This window comes from Numenius arquata, chromosome 3 (genome assembly GCF_964106895.1).
Source record: "Numenius arquata chromosome 3, bNumArq3.hap1.1, whole genome shotgun sequence".
Classification (NCBI taxonomy): domain Eukaryota; kingdom Metazoa; phylum Chordata; class Aves; order Charadriiformes; family Scolopacidae; genus Numenius; species Numenius arquata.
Genome location: NC_133578.1, coordinates 63,275,370 through 63,296,207, shown reverse-complemented (window position 1 = coordinate 63,296,207; position 20,838 = coordinate 63,275,370). Strand labels below are relative to the sequence as shown.

Here is a 20,838-nt window from a genome sequence, read left to right as displayed (position 1 = left end):
TGTTTGAAATAGGATTCAAGTGTCTGGTGAGTGTATTTCTGTTCAAAATAAAAAAGGCTGAGCTAAGGGATGTGCATTGTATTATGTATTCGACTATCATTCTCCTGCTGTTTATTTAACTTCTACCCAGGCAATGAAAAAGAGAGAGGGAAAATTGGACATGAGAAATTCAAGGCATGTTTGCCTGTTGGAATTTTAGCTCTGCCATATTCCTTAGTCCTAACTTAATATCTTTGCATGATGTACTTTATGAACTTAATAGGACATGCAAAGCACTAGCTTAAAACTGCTTTGGTCTTTTGGGCTTCTAGTAATGAAAAATTTCAAAGCAACTTTGACAAGGTCTGTCTGACAACATATATCTGCACAAATGCTGGGATAAAGCCTGGCTGGCAATATTGAGGGAATCCACCATGAGGCTTAACGGAGAAGAATGGTTGAGATGACATTCTCCTTCACCTCAAATTTGTGCAGAAAAACTTCTCTTGAACCTTCTACACCATGAAGGAGCTGGAGGACAGTTATTCTGCATCCACAGCATGGGAACAAAGATACTATGATTTTGTTGTGTAGACTCAGTTTTTTGACAAAATCATGAAGTAAATCGATACCTTGCTGTTCACACCCACTTAAATCAGCGATGTTCAATGTTAATCATTTATTGTTGGTAATAACTGCCCATCTATTTAAGATTTTCTTAGTCTCCTGGACAGACTGTGTTGCAAAATAAAGATGAAATCACTTTGAATAGATTTTCTTTTTTTTGTGTGTGTGTTTTGCCTACTTTGAAAAGAGGCTTTAAATCCCTGCAGTTCAGGTTGTCTAGAACTCAGCATTTTTATATGGTTAAAAAAAGTGTATGTGCAAAGGTGAATTCTTTGATGAAATGAAATGTGACTCCATACATACAATAATGCAATTGACTTAATTTATGAATGTTTTATGTATAAACCTATAATCTGTTCAGATAGTCTATTATAAAACAGATTTTTCAGGAAAGTATTGAACAGTATTGAAGTGTTTTTATTTATTTATTTATAAAGAATCACAGAATCTTCTAGGTTGGAAGGGACCTTCAAGATCATCTTGTCCAACCATCAACCTAACTGACAAAAATAAACACCCACAAAACAACAAAATGCAACACCATCACTAAACCATGTCCCCCAGCACCACATCAACCTGTCTTTTGAACACTTCCAGGGATGGTGCCTCAACCACCTCCCTGGGCAGCCTATTCCAATGTCTGATAACCCTTTCAGTGAAAAAATTTATTATTTCTTTTTTTGAAAAAAAAAGCGACTGTTTTAAGCAAGAGTCCTACTCATTTCACAGAATGGTGGTTGTAGGAAGGTTACAGGTAAAAAGGAAGCAGAAAAACTAAAACTGCTTGTAAACACTGCTCAAACTAGGAATGATGTCAGCTGAAGTGCTCAGTATGATCCGGTATCACCAGCTCCATCTCCATTGGTGTGTAGTCTCCTTTTCCCAGGCAGAACCAGTCTTTAAGCTTGTTTGCACTAAAGGGCTTTGTTGCAAGGTTTTTTTTTAATTGTAGTTGAGGAATGTGCCTGGCCTGAGGATACTCCTGGTCTTCCATGGTCGTATCCAAACTGGGACACAAACGCACATCCCTTTTGTGAATTTGTAGGCTTCAAAGGCTACAACTATTGCCCTTTGGGTGCAGTCAGAGCTGGTCTCTCCTTAAACTGTTATTCAAGTAAGCCATGGTGCAGTATGTTTCTGTGATGCAAGGAGCATGTATGCAATGCAAAATAATGTTAAAGGACCTTCCACTCTCTGTGATTCCTGCATGATGTATTTGAATAGCTGGGTCTTGTGTAACATGCTGCTGATTATTTGGTATCTGCCAATCCGAGCGGCTCTTATTTTGCCTTTATTATTTTAATATCATATATCGATATCACAGATTAATATTTCTGAAGCTTGTGTGCCAACTAAACATCATTTCTGTTCTTCATTCTGTGTTTCTAGTCCGGGACTGTGAAGCTGACCAAGCCTGTGGCGTTATGGACCCAGCAGGACGTCTGCAAATGGCTGAAGAAACATTGCCCTAATCAGTATCAAATCTACAGTGAGTCATTCAAACAGCATGACATAACTGGTAAAGTATGCACTATCAGAAATATTTTACTTACTTAAAATGTGGCAAATGGTTTTACTTTGTTGTTAATAGATTGTGACTGTGCACTGAGGGCTTCTTGTTGATTGCATGACTAGAGAGTTGCAAGGTTTAGAGCAGGAGGAGTATACCAGCTTTCATAGGATGTGGTAAGTGATTTCCCCATCCCTATAAAAGATAAATTTCAGATTATTCAGGGTTAATCTAATGAGGAAAGAAGCCAGTCTATATATGGGTAAGGGCCACACTTTGTTCATTCCAAATAAATAAAAAAAGTACCCCAAACATTGAGAAATATCCTATGAGTAAAAATGTAAATGAGGTTTTTTTCATTGAGGTGTTTCACCATGTGTTCATATTCTTTTCGCCTTTTTTTTTTTTAATTAAACTTTGAGTCCTTAACATGTAGGGTGGGAAGCAAGCCCAACCGAGCCCCTCCCTAGGGCTTAATCAGGATCAATACAGCAAGTTCATTTCTAACAGATGTTTGTCTAATTTTGTTCCGGAAAATTTGCGATGGAGGAGATTTTTACATCTCTCCATTCAGGTATTTTATGGCCCTTAAAGTTGGTAATTTCCTAGTATCAGTCTAAACTATTATTTCAGCTAATGAAATTAATTTCTGCCCCAAGCATAGCTCGAGTACAATTGTTCTTTCTTGCAGTCTTCTCTTTACTGGATAGGTGGTTTCCCACTTTCCTTGTCTAGTCTGAAAAACATTTGTTTGTTCTATCATGGCTTGTCACCCAAATACCCACAGGACTTCCAAATCTTCAACACTTGGTGTCTTGTCTTAGAAGAATATATTAAAAAGCCTCATTGTATTTTATTTTCCTGTTTACTTAAGAAGTTGATACTGATTTTGTTGATCTGCTTAACTCTTATTCAGTTTGCCGTAGTGGTAAGACAGGCTGAGAGTTGGGGCTGGGGAAGAGAAGGCTCCAGGGAGACCTTATAGCAGCCTTCCAGTACCTAAAGGGGGCCTACAGGAAGGATGGGGACAAACTTTTTAGCAGGGCCTGTTGCAATAGGACAAGGGGTTTTAAACTGAAAGAGGGGAGATTTAGATTAGATAATAGGAAGAAATTCTTTACTATGAGGGTGGTGAGACACTGGAACAGGTTGTCCAGGGAAGTCGTGGATGCCCCATCCCTGGCAGTGTTCAAGACCAGGCTGGATGGGGCTTTAGCAACCTGGTTTAGTGGGAGGTGTCCCTGCCCATGGCAGGGGGGTTGGAACTTGATTTTATGGTCCCTTCCAACTCTAAGCATTCTATGGTTCTATGATTCATTCTGTTTTAGCTAACCACATTGAAGTGACATCAGTTTAGCAGAGTAACTGGATTAATATAAATACAGATGTAACTTGGGAGTTAAATAGCATTTTTACTCATATCCCAGGTATTAATTAATCTGTAAAAAGTTTAATGTGGAACACTAATTTGTTCTCTGAAGTGATGTTATACAAAACTGGGAGTTGGCATTCAGATATTTAATATCAAGCAGAGATTTGAGTTTCACGTAGTCTTCTTTCACTCAGTCTTAACAGTAATGCATTGTTAACTAGTGCATGTTTCAATCTGTATCTGTTTGTATACGTGTACTTGTGGTGTTTCAAATTTACCATTGATTCCTGTCGCTTTTCTTTCCTTTCTGATAATACATGAATGATTGCAAACGTGGCAAACTAAAATGCCAGTATTTGTTTAATATGTAGCCATGAATACACATACACACTTATATGTGAGAGGTGGTTTGTATTGGTTTGGTAAGTGTTGAGTGTTAGTACATAACCATTGTGCCCATTTCCTCTAAGTCATCATCTGTTGAGTGCAGTCCATAGGAATGTAGTCTGTGTCTCCACCCATGTGTACAGAGCTGACTGCATCCAGAAGGCTACCAGAAAAAAATGAAACCTTTTTTTAATTTTGTCTAATACTGTTTTACTTTCATGTTGTCTCTTTTTAGAATTAAGACACTGAGATGAAGTTGAAAGGAAGAAAAAGTTATTTTCATTTTAACATAAACATAGATAAAAACCTTATAGTTTCATTGCAGATGTGCAAAACTTTGAACTTTATAGACCTCTGTGAAAAGAAGAATCAAGATCAATCTTTCTTACTTCACACAAAAGAGGTATAAGGAAAATATTAGTACGAGTGTTAGAAAGTAAGTCTGCAGGAAAGAAAATAACTTCAATTCAGTAACTACCAAAGAAAAGAAGAAACACGATCAATGTTTGTATGGATTTTATAAAAGTATATTGTGATAATATTATGAGTGAAATCAATAATTTGGGAGGATATTTCCAGTGCTGTTGGTCCCTGTGACTCTGATTATTTGAAATCTAATATGGGGATAGAACAGTGGATTTGTGGCTCAAAAAAAGAGCATGAAAGAGGTATGGAAACTTATGTGACGATTAAGCCAAGGTATTGTAACTGTTTCCAGATATGGCTATGGAAAAATGATGTGATTGTTGAAAATTTCTCAGGAATTAACGTGACGTTACAGGCTGCTTTGATACGGAAAAAATATGATGGAAAAGAACTTGAAGAAACTGACATGAAAAGGATATTCAAACTTTATTTGAAGATAAAATCTAAGGCATGGTCGTAAGCCAGGAAAATAGTCTTGGGCAAACACATCTAGCAGTTGTTAACCATAGGTGTTGAAAAGTGCGACATTTTACGTGGAACTGTTAGTTGCTGATTACAGTTTATCGAGTTGGGGGCAAAACCACAACCCAAAATGTCCTTCTCTTTGCGGAGATTTTATACCTTTTTACTACTACTGACAAAGAGCAGCTGAAGATGTATAAGAGAAAAAAGCTTAATCAGGTGATTTACCTAGTAAGAAAAATGATCTTCCTATGAACAGTGATCTTGAGGATGTCATGGGACAGAGTGTACTCTCAGCAGGTCTGCAGATGACACCAAATTGGGGGTAACAGCTGATGGACTCAAGGCTGCCATTCATGGGGACCTAGGCATAGGGACCAGATGTAGGCTGGAGGAATGTGTCAACAGGAACCTTATGAAATTCAACAGGGACAAAAGCAAAGTTCCGCAGCTGGGAAGGCCAAGCCCCTTGCACCCTATTCTGCCTGGGGCTGGCTGGCTGGGAACAGCTTTGCTGAAGAGGACCTGTGGTCTTGATAGTCAGGAAGATGAAATGAACCAGTATTGTGCCTTAGCAGTAAAGAATGCTAACAGAATCGTGGGCAGTATTAACAGGAAAACAGCAAGCTGATCAAGAATAGTCATTATTCCCCTTTACTCTGCACTTCTTAGACTTGAGCTCTTGGCTCTCCAGTGCTGGAACTTGCACTCCCAATGCAAGTACAGATGAGGGCCACTAAGATGCTCAGGGCTGGAGCACTTTCTCTGTGAGCAAGAGGTTGAGGGAGCTGGGCTTGTTCAGCCCAGGGAAGAGGCAGCTTGGCAGGGTGGGATGGGGGGACTAGCAGCAGCCCCCCAGTGTGCAGAAGGATGTTATCAAAAAGATGGAGGCAAAACCCTTTACAGTGATGCATGAGAGGCATCAGACTTGACTTGAAACAAGAGACTAAGGCTGAACATAAGGAGAAACTTTTCCTCATGAGGACAGTTGGGCATTGGAACAGGTTGCTTAGAGAGATTGCGCAGTCTCTGTCTCGGGAAGGTTTCAAGCCCCAGCTAGACAGAACCTTGAGAAACCTGATCTGATCTTGTAGCTGACCCGGCTTTGAGCAGGAGGTTGGGCTAGAAATCTGCTGAGGTCCCTTCCAACCTGAATGTTTTTGTGGTCCTATGATTTGCTGAGTACTTACTGAGTAACTCAGAACCAGTGAAATGCATTTTGCAGCCAGTAAGCGAGAATTAAATATGGAAAGATCTAATAAGAAATTGGAAGAATTTTTTTATACACAAAATCATTGGGTTCAGGGAGTGGGGCATTTGGTTAAGTTGACTTATTTGGCGACAGGTCAGAGGTTGTTTTCATGGTGTTGGACCCAGAGCCAGAGCCAAAAGAATTTGAAGGACTAATACCGAGTGACATCTAAAGGCACCTGATAGGAATTAGCATGAGTAGGAAAAATAAGACAATAAAAAAGGGCAACAAAGATGACAGTGGTCTGTACAACCAAGAAAGCAATGTAATGGTAGGTAGCCATGTCACCGGAGACTCTACACCTGGTCTTGGCATTTACACCAGTGTCAGGAGACATAAAAAGTTGCTCTGACTGGCCATTTTTTATACTCATTTTATACCAGTATAATCCAGGGGGCAAACCTGAGAAATGGACCTTGCTTTCAGTGTGCATTTGTGGCTTTGAATTTGCCAGGCAGCAATGCTTTTAAGTGACTAGGGAGTTATTGCGAGATGAGCTGTTCTTCCATGTTCTTACCCTGTACCATTTAAACAAATGAAGATTCTTGCAATGTCTCAGCATTAACAGGAGCAAGACTGGGTGTAGAACGACTAAGGAATAACCATTTAGGGGAAAATGGTCCATTGACAAAGTAATAAAGAAGATGTCTAAGTAACTGCTTATTGATGTGTGATTTGTTGAAAGAAAGGAAGGAAGGAAAGAAACCCTGCTTCACCTCTTGTTTTTACGCAGTGTTCCCCAGCGTGCTAATGCATGTCTTCAGAGCATGAGGTTTTAATGCTATGATCATTAAACAAACCTCATTCTGTCAAAGTAATACCCAAGAGGTACCTTGGTCCAAGTGAAGGAATTTGATAGGAGGTACTTGAAAGGACTCAAGCCTTTTTAAATTAAACTTTTAAGGAGGAAAGGAACAGGACTCAAGAAAACCTCTTTTTAGTTTTAGAAGGGACCAGAACTTATGAATATTCACTAAATACCAAACGGGACCTCGGAAAGTGGAATATGAACTGCTACTGAAAACCTGCTGCAAATAGCCTTAAAATCTGGCTAATTCTATCACCTCTAAAGATGCTTGCATTAAATCAGCTATATTGACATATATGAAAGTCATATAAATTCTTGCCTTTAAAATCTGAATTGATTTTTTTTCACTTCAATAATATCTTTGCAAATGTTAGGGGCTTGTCACATCAGCTGAAATGCTCAAGTTATTTAGCATGTTGGTGAAAGGATACTGCCTTGGATGGTTAAAAAGGATGGTTTACGATACTGCCCTGGAATCTGGAGAAATCTTGGCTTCGTTTCAGGTTATTCTGGTATTCATAGGAAGCACACTGAATCCTCAGGGTCTAAGTTACTCTCTCCATACAGAGAAAGGGCTTCTTTTTCTTATCAAAGTGTTGCCAGATAGCTTTCCGATTTCCAGAACATACATAGTTTAATTATGCCCTTTGTTTCATGGAACTCGGCTGAGTTTTGTGCTGCAGCCAATGCAGAGGCTTGGGGATGAAAGTTGTGCAGTGGAGCACAGGAGGCCTGGGCTTCATTCCTACCTCTGAGGCAGGAAGAGTGACCAAAATCAGGTGGCTTTATTCACTGTGTTGAGACCTCCTGATTGTGTTCGTCCTCCCCATATACGTTTTGGCATCTGTACAACAGAGATAAAGATACCAGTGTTGTTAAATATGTTGTGATATGTGTATAAAAGATGTTGTTTGAGCCAGCTGGGCCTTCCTGTTAACAGGTCCGTTTCATTTGGAACAACTTCTGCTGGCTTCCTGATCCCTCCCTTGGCAAGTGATTCCAACTTTGTTGTCCTTCATCCTTCTGTTATGGATGAGTATCACATTGACCCAAAATATCTCTCGTGCCAGCGACACAGCACACCTATTGTGAGGCCTGACGCAAGAAGGAAAATGAGGTCTTCTGTAAGGTCGTCTCAATAGGTGTTCACCCCAATGGGTCCCTGTCTGTATTACCTGACTCCTGGCCCTCCAGGGTCTTCTCACAAATGCTACTGTAGTTACAGTGCAGAAGAGTACAAAACCCAGCACCTTTTCCTGGCTTATTTTATTGGACATTGTTTTATTGTCCCTTATAAACCTGCACTCTAGGTTGTTATTGGTAGAGGGTTGTTTTTATGCTCATGTGTAGGACTGGTACCAAGTGAAGAAGTTCCTGGGTCAGGGCAAGGTGTTGTAGGAAGTACTTTAGCCTCCTTTAAAGCGTTATTAAAGTTTTGCTTACCGCTTTTTTCTCTGTTTGGTCCCAAACCCGTAGCAAGTTTTGATCATTCTGCAGCACTGTCATGTATCTCAGAAAGCACCTAGTTTATTCACAGAAGAGAAGAGTTTTTAGTAGAAGCAAAAAGAACCTTTCATTTTTCCAAATGGATGGTATTTCTGGTAAAATATTAGTTATCTTCCTTGTTTTGCATGTGCTCTTCACCACAATAGGTTTCTCCTCCCAAGCAGTGTTTGTCTGGTAGCGGTGTTGTAGAAGCAATTTCCATCTCCAGCCATCTCTGTGAAGCCCTTTCCTTCTCCATGGTGCAAAGCTTAAGCCAGCCTCGCCCACGGTCCTTATTTATGCCACTTTTCCTTGCTCTTTCTGTGAGGTCTTAACAGCAATGTTGGTTGGTGGGCTGTCAGATCAATCCTGACTACATCCATCTGTGGTTTAAAAAATAAAAGACAATCACTGCTTCACCCTGGAGAGAGCTTTTAGTCTTCTGCCTGGATAAGGTCAGACTTATTTGCAGCATTCTTTGTTGAGCTGTGATGCTTGTGTTGGAAAATGTGACGGACTAAAGAGTTTTCCCTGTTTCATACTTGGCTGCTCTCAAAGTTTTAACATGTGGAACATGTCAAAGAGTGATGGGCGTTGGGATAAGGCTCCTGTTTGCATAATATGTGGCAACTGTTCTTTTTGCATGGAAAATAATATCAGAAATATATTAATATAACCCAGTGTTTATATAGCATAGAATTGAAAGAGGTTGGATGAGCCAAATAGTTGGAAAGTGGAAATCTTTTTTTCATTATTGAACCTCTTGCCGATAAAGCAAATTTTACACGAAAGTAATCTTCTCTCATGTCTCAGCAGTGGTTCCTGGGCTTTTTTCTTTTCAGTCAGATTATAGCTCATGCAATATATAATGAACTCCCAGAACAGGAGGCAGAACTAAATGGCTCATAAGAGCTCTGGTGTGACTAGGAGGGCCCATCTGAAGTTGAGAAGGGGACAATAAGGCACTTGAACACCTCATAGAATCATCCAGGTTGGAAGAGACCCTTGGGATCATCGAGTCCAACCATCTACCCTACACTACAAAGTTCTTCCCTATATCATATCCCCCAACACCACATCTAAACGTCTCTTAAACACATCCAGGGATGGTGACTCAACCACCTCCCTGGGCAGCCTGTTCCAATGCCCGACCACTCTTTCTGTGAAAAATTCTTTCCTAATGTTCAGTCTAAACCTACCCTGTTGGAGCTTGAAGCCATTCCCTCTTGTTCTGTCATTAATTACCTGTGCGAAGAGACCAGCACCAACCTCTCTACAGTTTCCTTTCAAGTAGTTGTAGAGAGTGATGAGGTCTCCCCTCAGCCTCCTCTTCCTCATACTAAACAGTCCCAGCTCCTTCAACCGCTCTTCATATGATTTGTCTTCCAGGCCCTTCACCAGCTTCTTTGCCCTCCTCTGCACTCGCTCCAGCACCTCGATATCTCTCTTGTATTGAGGTGCCCAAAACTGGACATAATACTCGAGGTGTGGCCTCACCAGTGCTGAGTACAGGGGCACAATCACCTCCCTACTTCTGCTGGTCACGCTATTTCTAATACAAGCCAGGATGCTGTTGGCTTTCTTGGCCACCTGGGCACACTGCCGGCTCATATTCAGCCACTTGTCAATTAGAACCCCCAGGTCTCTTTCTTCCAGGCAGCTTTCCAACCACACTTCCCCAAGCCTGTAGCAATGTACGGGGTTGTTGTGGCCCAAGTGCAGAACCTGGCACTTGCCCTTGTTGAAACTCATGCCATTGATTTTGGCCCAAATCCTCATGGAAGTTATAACTTAAGTATTAACGTAGTTGATTATTTTCTAATAAATTGGCTTTTCTGTGAAAAATAATCCGTGGATTATTATGGCAGAAAGTAATTTTCTTTATGAGTTTTTTTTTTTTTTTTTAAATCGGGAACAGGAAAATGCTTTCTAACTAGCTGCCATGGCAAAGCCTTCATTGCTAAAACAGCTTGCTGCTTGTGCAGAGGAGAACTAGGCCCTATATGCATAAGAAGGAATTGAGTCAATTCGTCCTGAAGTGGAGCTAACTTCTCTTCCGTGTGCAAACCTGTGGGGAGTGTCTAATGTCATTATTTGTTACATAAAATCCCGTGTGGAGGAAGTGATGCTATCATCTGTTTTGTTTAATAGGAAAGGGAACTTGCCGAAGGGAGATTGAGGTATTTTTGCCCTTGCTTGCCAATGACATATTAATGTTATTGCTTCTATATTTACTAAATTCAGAATGAACAGTTTCCACGCTCCTGCTCCGTTATCAGCTGTGAGATCTGCTGTGCGAGTAGCTGATGAATGTTTTACACTGTTTCCTGTCTTATTGGATATTTCTTGGGTCTGGTTGCTTTTCCTTGGTACGCTCTCTCTGCTTGTAACTACCTGGGAAGATCTCTCATGGTTTCAATAAACGATTGCTCTACAGCATACTCAGAAGTGAATTGTACTCTAGCTGCCTTTTTCCTTACTCTGTGGCTGTATAAGAATTCAGTAAAAGCCATGGTAGCCAGATTTGCTGTAGCTTTTACTCCTACCTGATGTATAACACAGATTCCAAATCATCTTTGAACTGAAAAGTATAATTCCTGTCTTTCAGCTTCAGATTTGAAATTCCCTGTCAACTCGGCTTAGATAAGTTCTGTACTGTGTAAGTATTTAGGTGACAGGAGAAAAAGGTATATTGCTCTCCATTTGAAGTAGTGTTTACTTGTTCCTCAGTACTTACTCCTCAAGTGCTGTCAGATGTTGGGGAATTAATGTTTCATAATTACATGCAATGATAATTGGATTATTCCTTCCCTCTAACACAAGGGGGTTTTGCATTTTTAATTTAATCTTGTTCTATTTATTTTAGTCAACTTTTACTAACTAAAGATCATCTCATCTTTTACCCTTCTTCTCCTTGAAAAGATCCTTGTTGTACAGTCTTTGTAAACCTGATCCACTGTATTCTCTACAAAACACTGATTCACATCAGTATCGTGTGATGTGATAAACTCACCCCCAGAACCTCTCACCAGGGCAGCCAGTTTCAAAATCAATTTCTGTTTTTTTACTCAGAGGGGAGCTAAAAATGTGAATTAGGGTAAGATATGGAAAACTATCAAATATCTTAGCAGAGCCTATTTCAGGAATTCTCAAACCATATTGTAAAGCTTTGTGATATTTCCTAGTTTGCTGATAAGGCTGTGTAGTGTGTCTGCAAGAACTCCTGAACAGCGATTGTGATCCACTGACAGAGCCAAAAAGCTTAGGAGCTACTGATTTAGCCTTTGGGTGCTTACCCTATCTATCTTGGGTGACTCAGGCATCCAGCTTAAGTGGGATTCATAAGACCAAGAGTAAGGCAGTAAATTGCAAGTAATCACCAGAGGGGCAAGGGATGCCTCCAAACAGATGAATTTAGTGGATTTAATATAGCTAAGAAAAGATGTTATGAAAACACCCCTTTTATGTTGACCCTGTTTCCTTTGTCCACCTTCTTTTTTTTTTGCAAACCTTCACATCTTCTTGATGAAACATGCTTTTTATCAACTATTTTTTTCTTTAGCTCCTTTACAAGGGTATTGATTACTTTATTAATAGTTCTAATGCTTTGCCAAATATTGAAGCTCTACACTCTCATTTTATTATGAATTTTCTACGGGTTGTTGGAACCATCACCAACTGCTCGTGATTACATTATTACTTTACCATGTTCCTTGATCGATCACTAGGCTGTGTGATCCCATTATCTAGAAGCTAGGCAGGGTGAAGCACTGTAGTTACTTGTAGATCTCCAAGGAACAGCTTGAAGCCATAGGATGTTGCATTGTTAACCCTGATGGCACTTCTTTGTTTCCTTTTTTTTATTTCCCCACTCGATTAATACTGATTAACTACTTCAATGTGGTGCATAACAGCCTGGAGTCTTTCCACTCAAAGGACGAAGTCTTTAGTTTAGAATTGGCCATTGAATATTTAGGCCTTCCTATGAATTGTGCTGATTCCAAGTATTGTGCCCTGACCAAAGTCTCGTTAAGCTGTAATTCTGTGTTGCTTTTTTAAAACTTCTATAGAATGTGTTGAGTCTGGAACTTATTTTTTTCAGCTCGGTTAAACTGCTGGTTAGTACTGCTGGGCTGTGATTTCCCACCAAATCAGGCTGTCCTGCAGTGCTTCAGAAGTTCTGGTTCCCATTCTTCTGGTGAGAACCAGGACAAAAATGGGAGGTATTGGAGGGTTTCCTTTCAGATTACTTGTGCAGATTACTGTATGTCTGGGAAGGAGTATTTGTTGTCTTTGCTGGGCAGACATGAAGTCAATTTTATGGCTTAGTTGTAGGTAAGGAAAACTTAGATGGGGGAAAACTTCAGTGATTAAGTGGAGGAGTTGTTAGAGGACCTTATAATTCTTCACTTTGAAGAAGTGAATTAATTTGCTGCTTAGTGGGTGTGTGTTTGTGATATCAGTGAGGAGTTAGAGCTGATTCTTTTTATTTCAGCTTGTTGCTTGCCAGCATGTGCTATTCATGATATGGGGATTTAGTCTTAGTGTAATCTTATAATTATTTGGCAGTGTTCCCCAGTCTAATAACACAGCTAACCTAATGATGAAATGCAGAAGGAAGCTGGCCTGAAATCTGAACCTGGAGGAAGCCATGGCCCAGAGTTTGACTACTGTTTTGTGACACAAACAAGTGAGAGCATATTTAATACCTCTCATCTGAGCGGTCTGCAATTCATTGTGTTCCTTCTCTCACCTACATCTCTCGCTGTTGTCTAATCCCCGGCGATTCTTCCCAAGCCAGACACCCTTTGTCAATTTTGCTGTGATTCCAGCTTCTTCATGGTCTCCCATTTTTTTAGTATATATGTAGGTGACAGATCCACTCCTGCACCAAATCTCTGACAAATGGGTTAACTCATATCCTAAATGTTGCCTCTGCCAATGCCCGGTGTTCTCCACTGCTTTCTGGTGAGACCCTGGACCCTTTGGCCGGACTCGCAGGAGGTGGGCTCGCCCTGAGTTACGATGCCCGCACCCCCGGTTCTCTGCTGTTGCTGAGCCAAGGCCAACAGCCACCTGCAGTCCACCGGCACTTCCCAGGTGTCGCCGGGTTGGTGCTTAGAAAGAGTTGGGAATGCGCTTGGGAAAGTGTGGTTTTTACCTCTTTGGCGCGGGCGAAGCGGGTTTCGGGGCGCAGTACCGCGCGTCCCCTCGGGGGGGAGCCGGCACACAGGCTAACGCGCCCGGGAGCCCGCTCGCCGGTCCCAGCCGTGACTGTGGCAGCCCCTCTACCTTACTGCGGGAGGCTTTATCCCGGCACAATATCAGCGGTTTGTGTAATTTGGGGTAATCAGTGACGACTGCGCTCGGTCGCTTAGCGGGACAAGCCAGTCCTTACCCTTGGCTTTCAGGCTCTTCTAATTAGCTTGTCATTTCCTAATTTTTTATGTCCCTCTTTGAAAATTATTCTGGTTTTGGAAATACCAGCTGAGCCTTTTACAGAGTGCAAAGAGACTGGAGGAAATAGCCCTCCTTTCTTCCCTACCTCCCCCGTATTATAATAGAAATAAAATCCAAAGCTGCTATTTTTTTGAACCGCTCAAGTGCTAAAACAGCTGGCCTCTGAAAGTCAAGATTTTCCAAGGGAATAGCATTCAGCGAAAAAGCAGTGCCTCCCAGTGCTCCAGTGAAAACTATTGTTTGATTTCATATAGTTAATTGAACAGGTTGAAAAGTCTGACAGGGTCCGGTACAGCGCACTTGACACTGAGCTTTATCCTTGTTATTGTAGAATTCACAGTGGAGGGAGGTCACAAATACCTGGCTTTTTTAGCAAAGGTTTAAGGAGCCAGCTCCAGCATTTTCCTCTGAATTCAGTGGACGGAGCTCTTGGAACAAAAAACCCGACCAACCAAACAAAAAAGCTGGGTTCTGTCCAATCTCCCTCACTGCATTCAGGAATTGATTTTCAGCCCTTCACCCAACAAACATCCCCACACCCTGTGAGGGGTTTATCTGATTCCTCAGATCTTAGTGGTGATCAACACTTTACTGATGCAGGAGAAGGCTTTCTGTCCTTCTCTGTGCAGCCAGAGAATTGCTTGCTACTCAAAAAAGATGAATCCACTGTGAGAAACTTGCATCTTTTAATTGATTTTGTTATCTGTGAACAGAAACTCTGTACTTGAAAATGTGAGCCTAGACACACGAAATAGTAAGATCTTAATAAGCCACTTTGGTCTGAAACATGAACATGCAGATTAATCCATGAACCTTCTTAACAAGGTGCACTAAAGCCATGACTCCTCAAAAAAAAAACCCAACAAAATACAATTTTCCCTCCCTTGAGGTTTCATTAACCTCACTGAGCCCCAAAGTACTTATCAGAGGCGAACTCTGTTATACAGCAATCAGCATTAAGTGGTTAACCTCAGATGAAACTTGGGGGACTCCTGTTCTAATGGCTTATTATTAACTACAGCTGCTATCCAACATAATCCAATATGTGAACGCATACATCTGAGAGCTGTGCTGCTGCTGAAAATCAGGTGCTCTGTTCTTGTTGAACTTCAGTGGCTGCTATTACAGTCCACGGTGGGTTTTAGTTGTTCAGGACTACATTGCTGCATATTTACAGCAGAAGCAGGGTTAAAAGATGAAAAAAACCCAAACAAACGCAAATAAAAAACCCCAAACGAACCCCCAAAATCATGTCAGAACATGAGCTATCCCACAAAAGTCTTCAGAACCTCAAGAGCCTGCAGCCTGTCACGCTGTGCAGACCTCACCCTGGTCCCCAGCAGCTCCGCTTGAAGCACGGAGGAATTCCTGCCCACCAAGCTGGTAAGAGAAGCCTCCAAGTTCCACAGACAAAATTGTTGCTTCTTAATCACTGACTAAAAAACCCAAATGCTCCCCCAAGGGGAATTTGAGGTTTTGTTCTGTTTTGTGAAATGCCGAACAATGATACCCTTGAGGAAATGTGTCTCTTTTGTCAGCGTGCCATGTATTTGAGACAAGCCGTCAATGTAATCCCAGTCCTGTCAACTGTACTGACAGGGCACCTGTGTTGCACAGGGCCTGGTGACATTGTGCTGCGATTAGAGGGAGGTCTTTTACAGGACTGTTTGATCCCCCAAACGAGTTTATGTGTATAAATCCCAGTCACTTTCTCTGCATGTTCTGTTAGGTGCAGTGAATTGCACAATTGAGCTTACTTACCGGTTTGCATGTCAAAATCACCAAATCTTGGAGTTATTTAGGTTGGAAGGGTCCTTTTGATATCATCTAGTCCAACCCCTCTGCTCAGGCAGGGTCAGCTAGAACAGATTGTCCAGAACCATGTCCACTTGGGTTTTGAATATCAGCACAGAAGTTCTCTTTAGTCAAAGTTTTCCTTGGCTGTCATTTTGAATGTACACTTTTTAATGTTTGTTATGTATAGGTTGTGTAGATTTTATCTTGCAGTACATATTCTTGATCTAAATATAACAGCTCAGAACTTGAAGATGGATTAATAAGGTTATTCAAAAAACAGTGCCAAATGTGGAATAATCCCAAATGGCCTATAAGGAAACGTTTGTTACGTGTTCTAATTTTTTGTTGCTGTTGTTAAGTATAAACAGTGTCTGGAGAAGTGCCAGGAATGTGACAATCTGTTATGAGCATATCAAATCTATGAAGTACTGCAATCCAATCCGCTGTCAAGCGCTAGTTAAATTGCGGTGCTAAAATGCTTGTGTCCATTGGTTTATGGATGTTATACACATGTAGATAAAGCTTGTCATATATTGGCTTATCAAAAACAAACAAAAGACAGCTTGATTGTGATGGATGTCACCTGTAACCTTTATCCTAAACTAATCTACTTCTGAATTTGCCATTCACAGACGTGTACAGTTTTTTTTCTGTCACATTAAGCCATATTCAGACCCATATCAGTCTGACTCATTCCAAGTCAGTCTCATGGAGAAAGCTTCTTTCTGTTAAAAAATGATGGTCTGAGGTTTTTTTTTCTTTTCATTACATTCAATGCAAGGAGCTACAGACCTGTTAGCCTCTTGCCAATTCTGCCAAAATAATGGAACAGTTAATTTGGGTTTCTGTCAACAAAGAATTGCATTGTATAGTTAATACCAGTCATCTTGATGCCCAGCCTGTCAAACTAACTTGGTACTTCTTTTCTTTCTGTTTTTCCATTTTTCATTGGCAAGGGTACAATTCTAGTAGTTAACAGCTACCACGTGAAATACAGTCTCATTTTTTGCCCCCAAAGCATCCAGCTTAGGATCACATGACATCTTAATTAAGCATGTGCCTTTAATTCCGTATGCTGTGTGCTGGAGTCAGGCTGGTTCATTGACAGATGCCGGTACACAGTAGGGAGACGCTAATGAAAGGGGCTTTTATTGGTGTCCCCTGGTTTAGCTGGTTGTGCAGCATCGTTCAGACTTTCTGCGTTGGTTGCCTGAATGTTGCGGTTGATGGGGTAGCAAACAATCAGCAGGACAGGTTAATGGTACAAGTGTGGTATAAATAATCTAGCTAAATGGTTCTGACGAAATTTGTTTTATTATAGACAAATATAGTGCAATATATGAGAAATCCCTTCATCCAGCAGCTATGGCCTCTTCTCCTTTGGAAAGCAGGCTGGCAAAGAAGAAAATGAGTTGGGAGTTACAGTAGGTAGCCACGTTACACGTGCTCTAAACGCAAAGCTAATGGGACTAGCGTAATCTCTGGCTATAAAAGCTGTAGTGAATAGCAGGGACTGTTGTAACATACACAGGTCAGGTCGCTTAAGTCTCCTACTAGGATACTGTGTCCAATTGTGCTGTTTTAATTCTAAGAATAGAGTAGATGAAAGGCGGAGCCCAGCCTTTTCCCAAGCCTGGAAGATGAGCCTTGTGTTGTCATGTTACAGGAGATGAAGCTGCTGAAAGGGAGGTTGATAGGTGACTTGATAACTGGGTACAGGGACTTAGCAGGACAACAGCATGTGTTCAAAAGCTGAAATTGGAAGCTTGAGTGATTCAGTAATCAGAAAATGAATCCTGGCTTTGCAGGTCGTTCAGCAGTGGAAGTGCTTACTAGGAAAAGGGTAGGCGCTGACAAAGTCAAGTTTTTAAAGGGTGAGAAAGGTGGGTGGAAAAATACATGGTACATGCAGCACCCGGGCTGCCTGGTCACAGTGGTCCTTTAGCAGAAACATCTGCAATCTCTAGAATCTACCACCTCATTGTGTGAATTTGGGTAGGGGTTGATTTGTATTTGCGGTTTTGTTTTTCTCCTTCTTGTGAGTTTAGGCTTTCAGAAACAAGGGCCCCTGGGAAGGCTTCAAATGAGCCTTGAAGTAAGCACCCCACATAGCGGGAGAAACTAATTAGCAAAACTACAGATAAAATAATCTGCCAGTTACCCAGCTGTTCTTCCTGTGCTCTACAAGTGGCTTTTCCTACTTGTTCAATCAGTATGTCCGACTAGGTCTGGGGGGCAACTTATCTTTGTATTCCCACTTTGAGCTGGATGTGAGCAGGCCTGCATGCTACTAGATGTACCCCTGTTGGAAACATCACGTTTGGGGTATGTACTTGTACTTAGGAAACTACGTGGTAAAACCACTTAGTAATTTATACATGTAATGTGTGTTTTCCTGACAACTCTCCAAGGGTTTGAATCTATTATATTTTTCTGTGTTTGACCAGACAGCATCTTAGGCTAGATCCATGTAATACAGAAAGGCTAACTCTGAGATTTAAAGTCCTCCTCTGTCTTTTAGAATTCCCCTGTGACTTCAATTTTGCAAAGGTACCAAATGTGACGTATGCAAAGATGACGTCTGTAAACAATCTATTACACGTTTCTTATGAGTCCAGCGGGATGCTGATACATGCTTACATACCTGCCATTCCTTTAATTCTCTTCTTAGGTATAATTTCTGTACAAGATTCCCCACATAGCCTATTAATACCATCTGGTTTCCATTTCTACTTGCACATTCTTTCTAGATCAGATGAATGTTTGTTGCTGAAGCTGCATGTGATGCTCTCTTGCTGGGACAGGTACCAAAACCTACAGCCTGGTAGGAGACTGACTTCTGGAGCTGTTGCCTGGGAATTGCTGTAAAAAGCACTGTAGGGCAGGTATTTAATTCTTATGTCATGCTATGCGTTTCCTTACATTTGCAACATCAGAAGTGGCTCTTGCACTGTCATAAAAATGATAATGAAAATAACTATTTGAAGACCATTATTCTGAAGGCATAATACTTCAAGTATTTTTTCTGGTTCAGAAATGTGTGGCCATCAACTGATGTAGCCTGGATCAGATCAATTGAAGGATTTTAACCGTGCTATCTTTGGCCTGCATATGCTACATAAAGTAGTGCCATAAGGTTTCCTGATCTAATGCTGTGTTGCTGGGATGGGACTTAGAGCTGCAAAGTGCAGACATCGAATCAATCTAAAGGAAAGGAGGGTTAACACTGGCTGTGTTTGTCCCATTTTTAAGCAAGAATATATTCTACCTGTGCAAATGCCATTGCTTCATTTTTTTCTGTGCTTATGGCTTCTTTGGGTTTAAATAGATTACCTAATCTCAGGGTTAGAGGTTTTGCAAAAGCTCTTGAAGGATTCAGATTGAGAAGTTCAGCTGTTCTCTGGTGTCCATTCAGAAAAGTAGTTCAAGGACTATAGGCTTCCAGGAGATGGCTTCCAGCCAGCACGGGTTCATGAGGGGCAGGTCCTGCTTGACAAACCTGATTTCCTTCTATGACAAAGTGACCTGCTTGGTGGATGAAGGAAAAGCGGTGGATGTTGTTTACCTGGACTTTAGCAAGGCCTTCGATACAGTGTCCCACAGTATCCTCCTGGAGAAGCTGGCTGCCCATGGCTTAGATGAGAATACTCTCCACTGGGTTAAAAACCGGCTGGAGGGCCGGGCCCAGAGAGTAGTGGTGAATGGAGTTAAATCCAGTTGGCGGCCAGTCACGAGTGGTGTCCCACAGGGCTCGGTACTGGGGCTGGTTCTCTTTAACATCTTTATCAATGACCTGGATGAGGGGATCGAGTGCACCCTCAGTAAATTTGCAGATGACACCAAGTTGGGAGGGAGTGTTGACCTGCTGGAGGGTAGAAAGGTCTTGCAGAGGGATCTGGACAGGCTGGATCGACGTGCTGAGACCAACGGGATGAGTTTCAATAAGGCCAAGTGCCGGGTCCTGCACTTGGGTCACAACAACTCCATGTAGCGCTACAGGCTTGGAGCAGAGTGGCTGGAGAGCTGCCTGCCAAAAAAGGACCTGGGGGTGTTGGTCGACAGCCAGCTGAACATGAGCCAGCAGTGTGCCCAAGTGGCCAAGAAGGCCAACAGCATCCTGGCCTGTATCAGGAACAGCGTGGTAAGTAGGACCCAAGAGGTGATCGTCCCCCTGTACTCGGCACTGGTGAGGTCCCACCTCGAGTGCTGTGTCTGGTTTTGGGCCCCTTACCACAAAAAAGACATTGAGGTGCTGGAGCGGGTCCAGAGAAGGGCAATGAAGCTGGTGAGGGGTCTGGAGCACAAGTCTTATGAGGAGAGGCTGAGGGAGCTGGGGTTGTTCAGTCTAGAGAAGAGGAGGCTGAGGGGAGACCTTATTGCTCTCTACAGCTACCTGAAAGGAGGTTGTAGAGAGGCGGGGGTCGGTCTCTTCTCCCAAGTCACAGGCGATAGGACAAGAGGAAGTGGCCTCAAGTTGCGCCGGGGGAGGTTCAGGTTGCATATTAGGAAGAATTTCTTCACCGAAAGGGTTATCAAGCACTGGAATGGGCTGCCCAGGGAAGTGGTTGAGGCACCATCCCTGCAGATACTCAAAAGATGAGTTGACATGGTGCTCGGGAATATGGTTTAGTGTTGGTGGTGGTTTTTTTGGGTTTTTGTTTTGTTTTGGTTTGGTTTTTTTAAGGTTGGACTAGATGATCTTAAAGGTCCCTTCCAACCTAGGCGATTCTGTGATTCTGAGATTTTATCTTGGTGCATGAATTTTCTTTAACAAAAGCAGAAACAGTTACCTACTCAGGTGGAAAGAATACATTGGCCATAGAACTGTACAAGACTCTTTTGACAAGGCTAGATCTTAAACTACTGTGTGAATGGTTCAAAGAGAAATACTGACACTGGATCATCCGAGTCTAATTTCCTTCACCTTTAATATCGCTTTCATAATTTGTAGATCTGTGCTGTTACAGCATGACACAAGCTTTGCCTCAGCACAGCTCTCAGGCTAGATGAAAGATTGCGTGGGGTATTCATGAGCAGTCTTCTCTCCAGGCCATGAGCGAGGCAGAGCTTTAGGAGGGAATGGTCTGTGATACTGCAATGGAGGAATGCGTATTTCAATGCATATAAACCCACAAACTGCAACTTTAATTCATGGTGTTCAACTGCATTAATTCCCACATCGCTTGTCACCAGAGCTGAATTCAGAGGAGATGTCCCTGACTGCTTATAGCAATTACAGGTGTATGCAATGGTTTCTAATCTTCTGCAGGAAC

At 41.8% G+C, this 20,838-nt stretch overlaps 1 protein-coding gene across 1 annotated transcript in view; it reads left to right on the top strand.

Moving 5' to 3' along the window:
* Nucleotides 1–20,838, top strand: part of SAMD12 (sterile alpha motif domain containing 12) — a 176,865-nt gene that overhangs the window by 39,692 nt on the left and 116,335 nt on the right. The window contains 1 exon segment of the mRNA XM_074145976.1: nucleotides 1,996–2,125. Within this exon segment, the coding sequence (XP_074002077.1) occupies nucleotides 1,996–2,125 (130 nt within the window).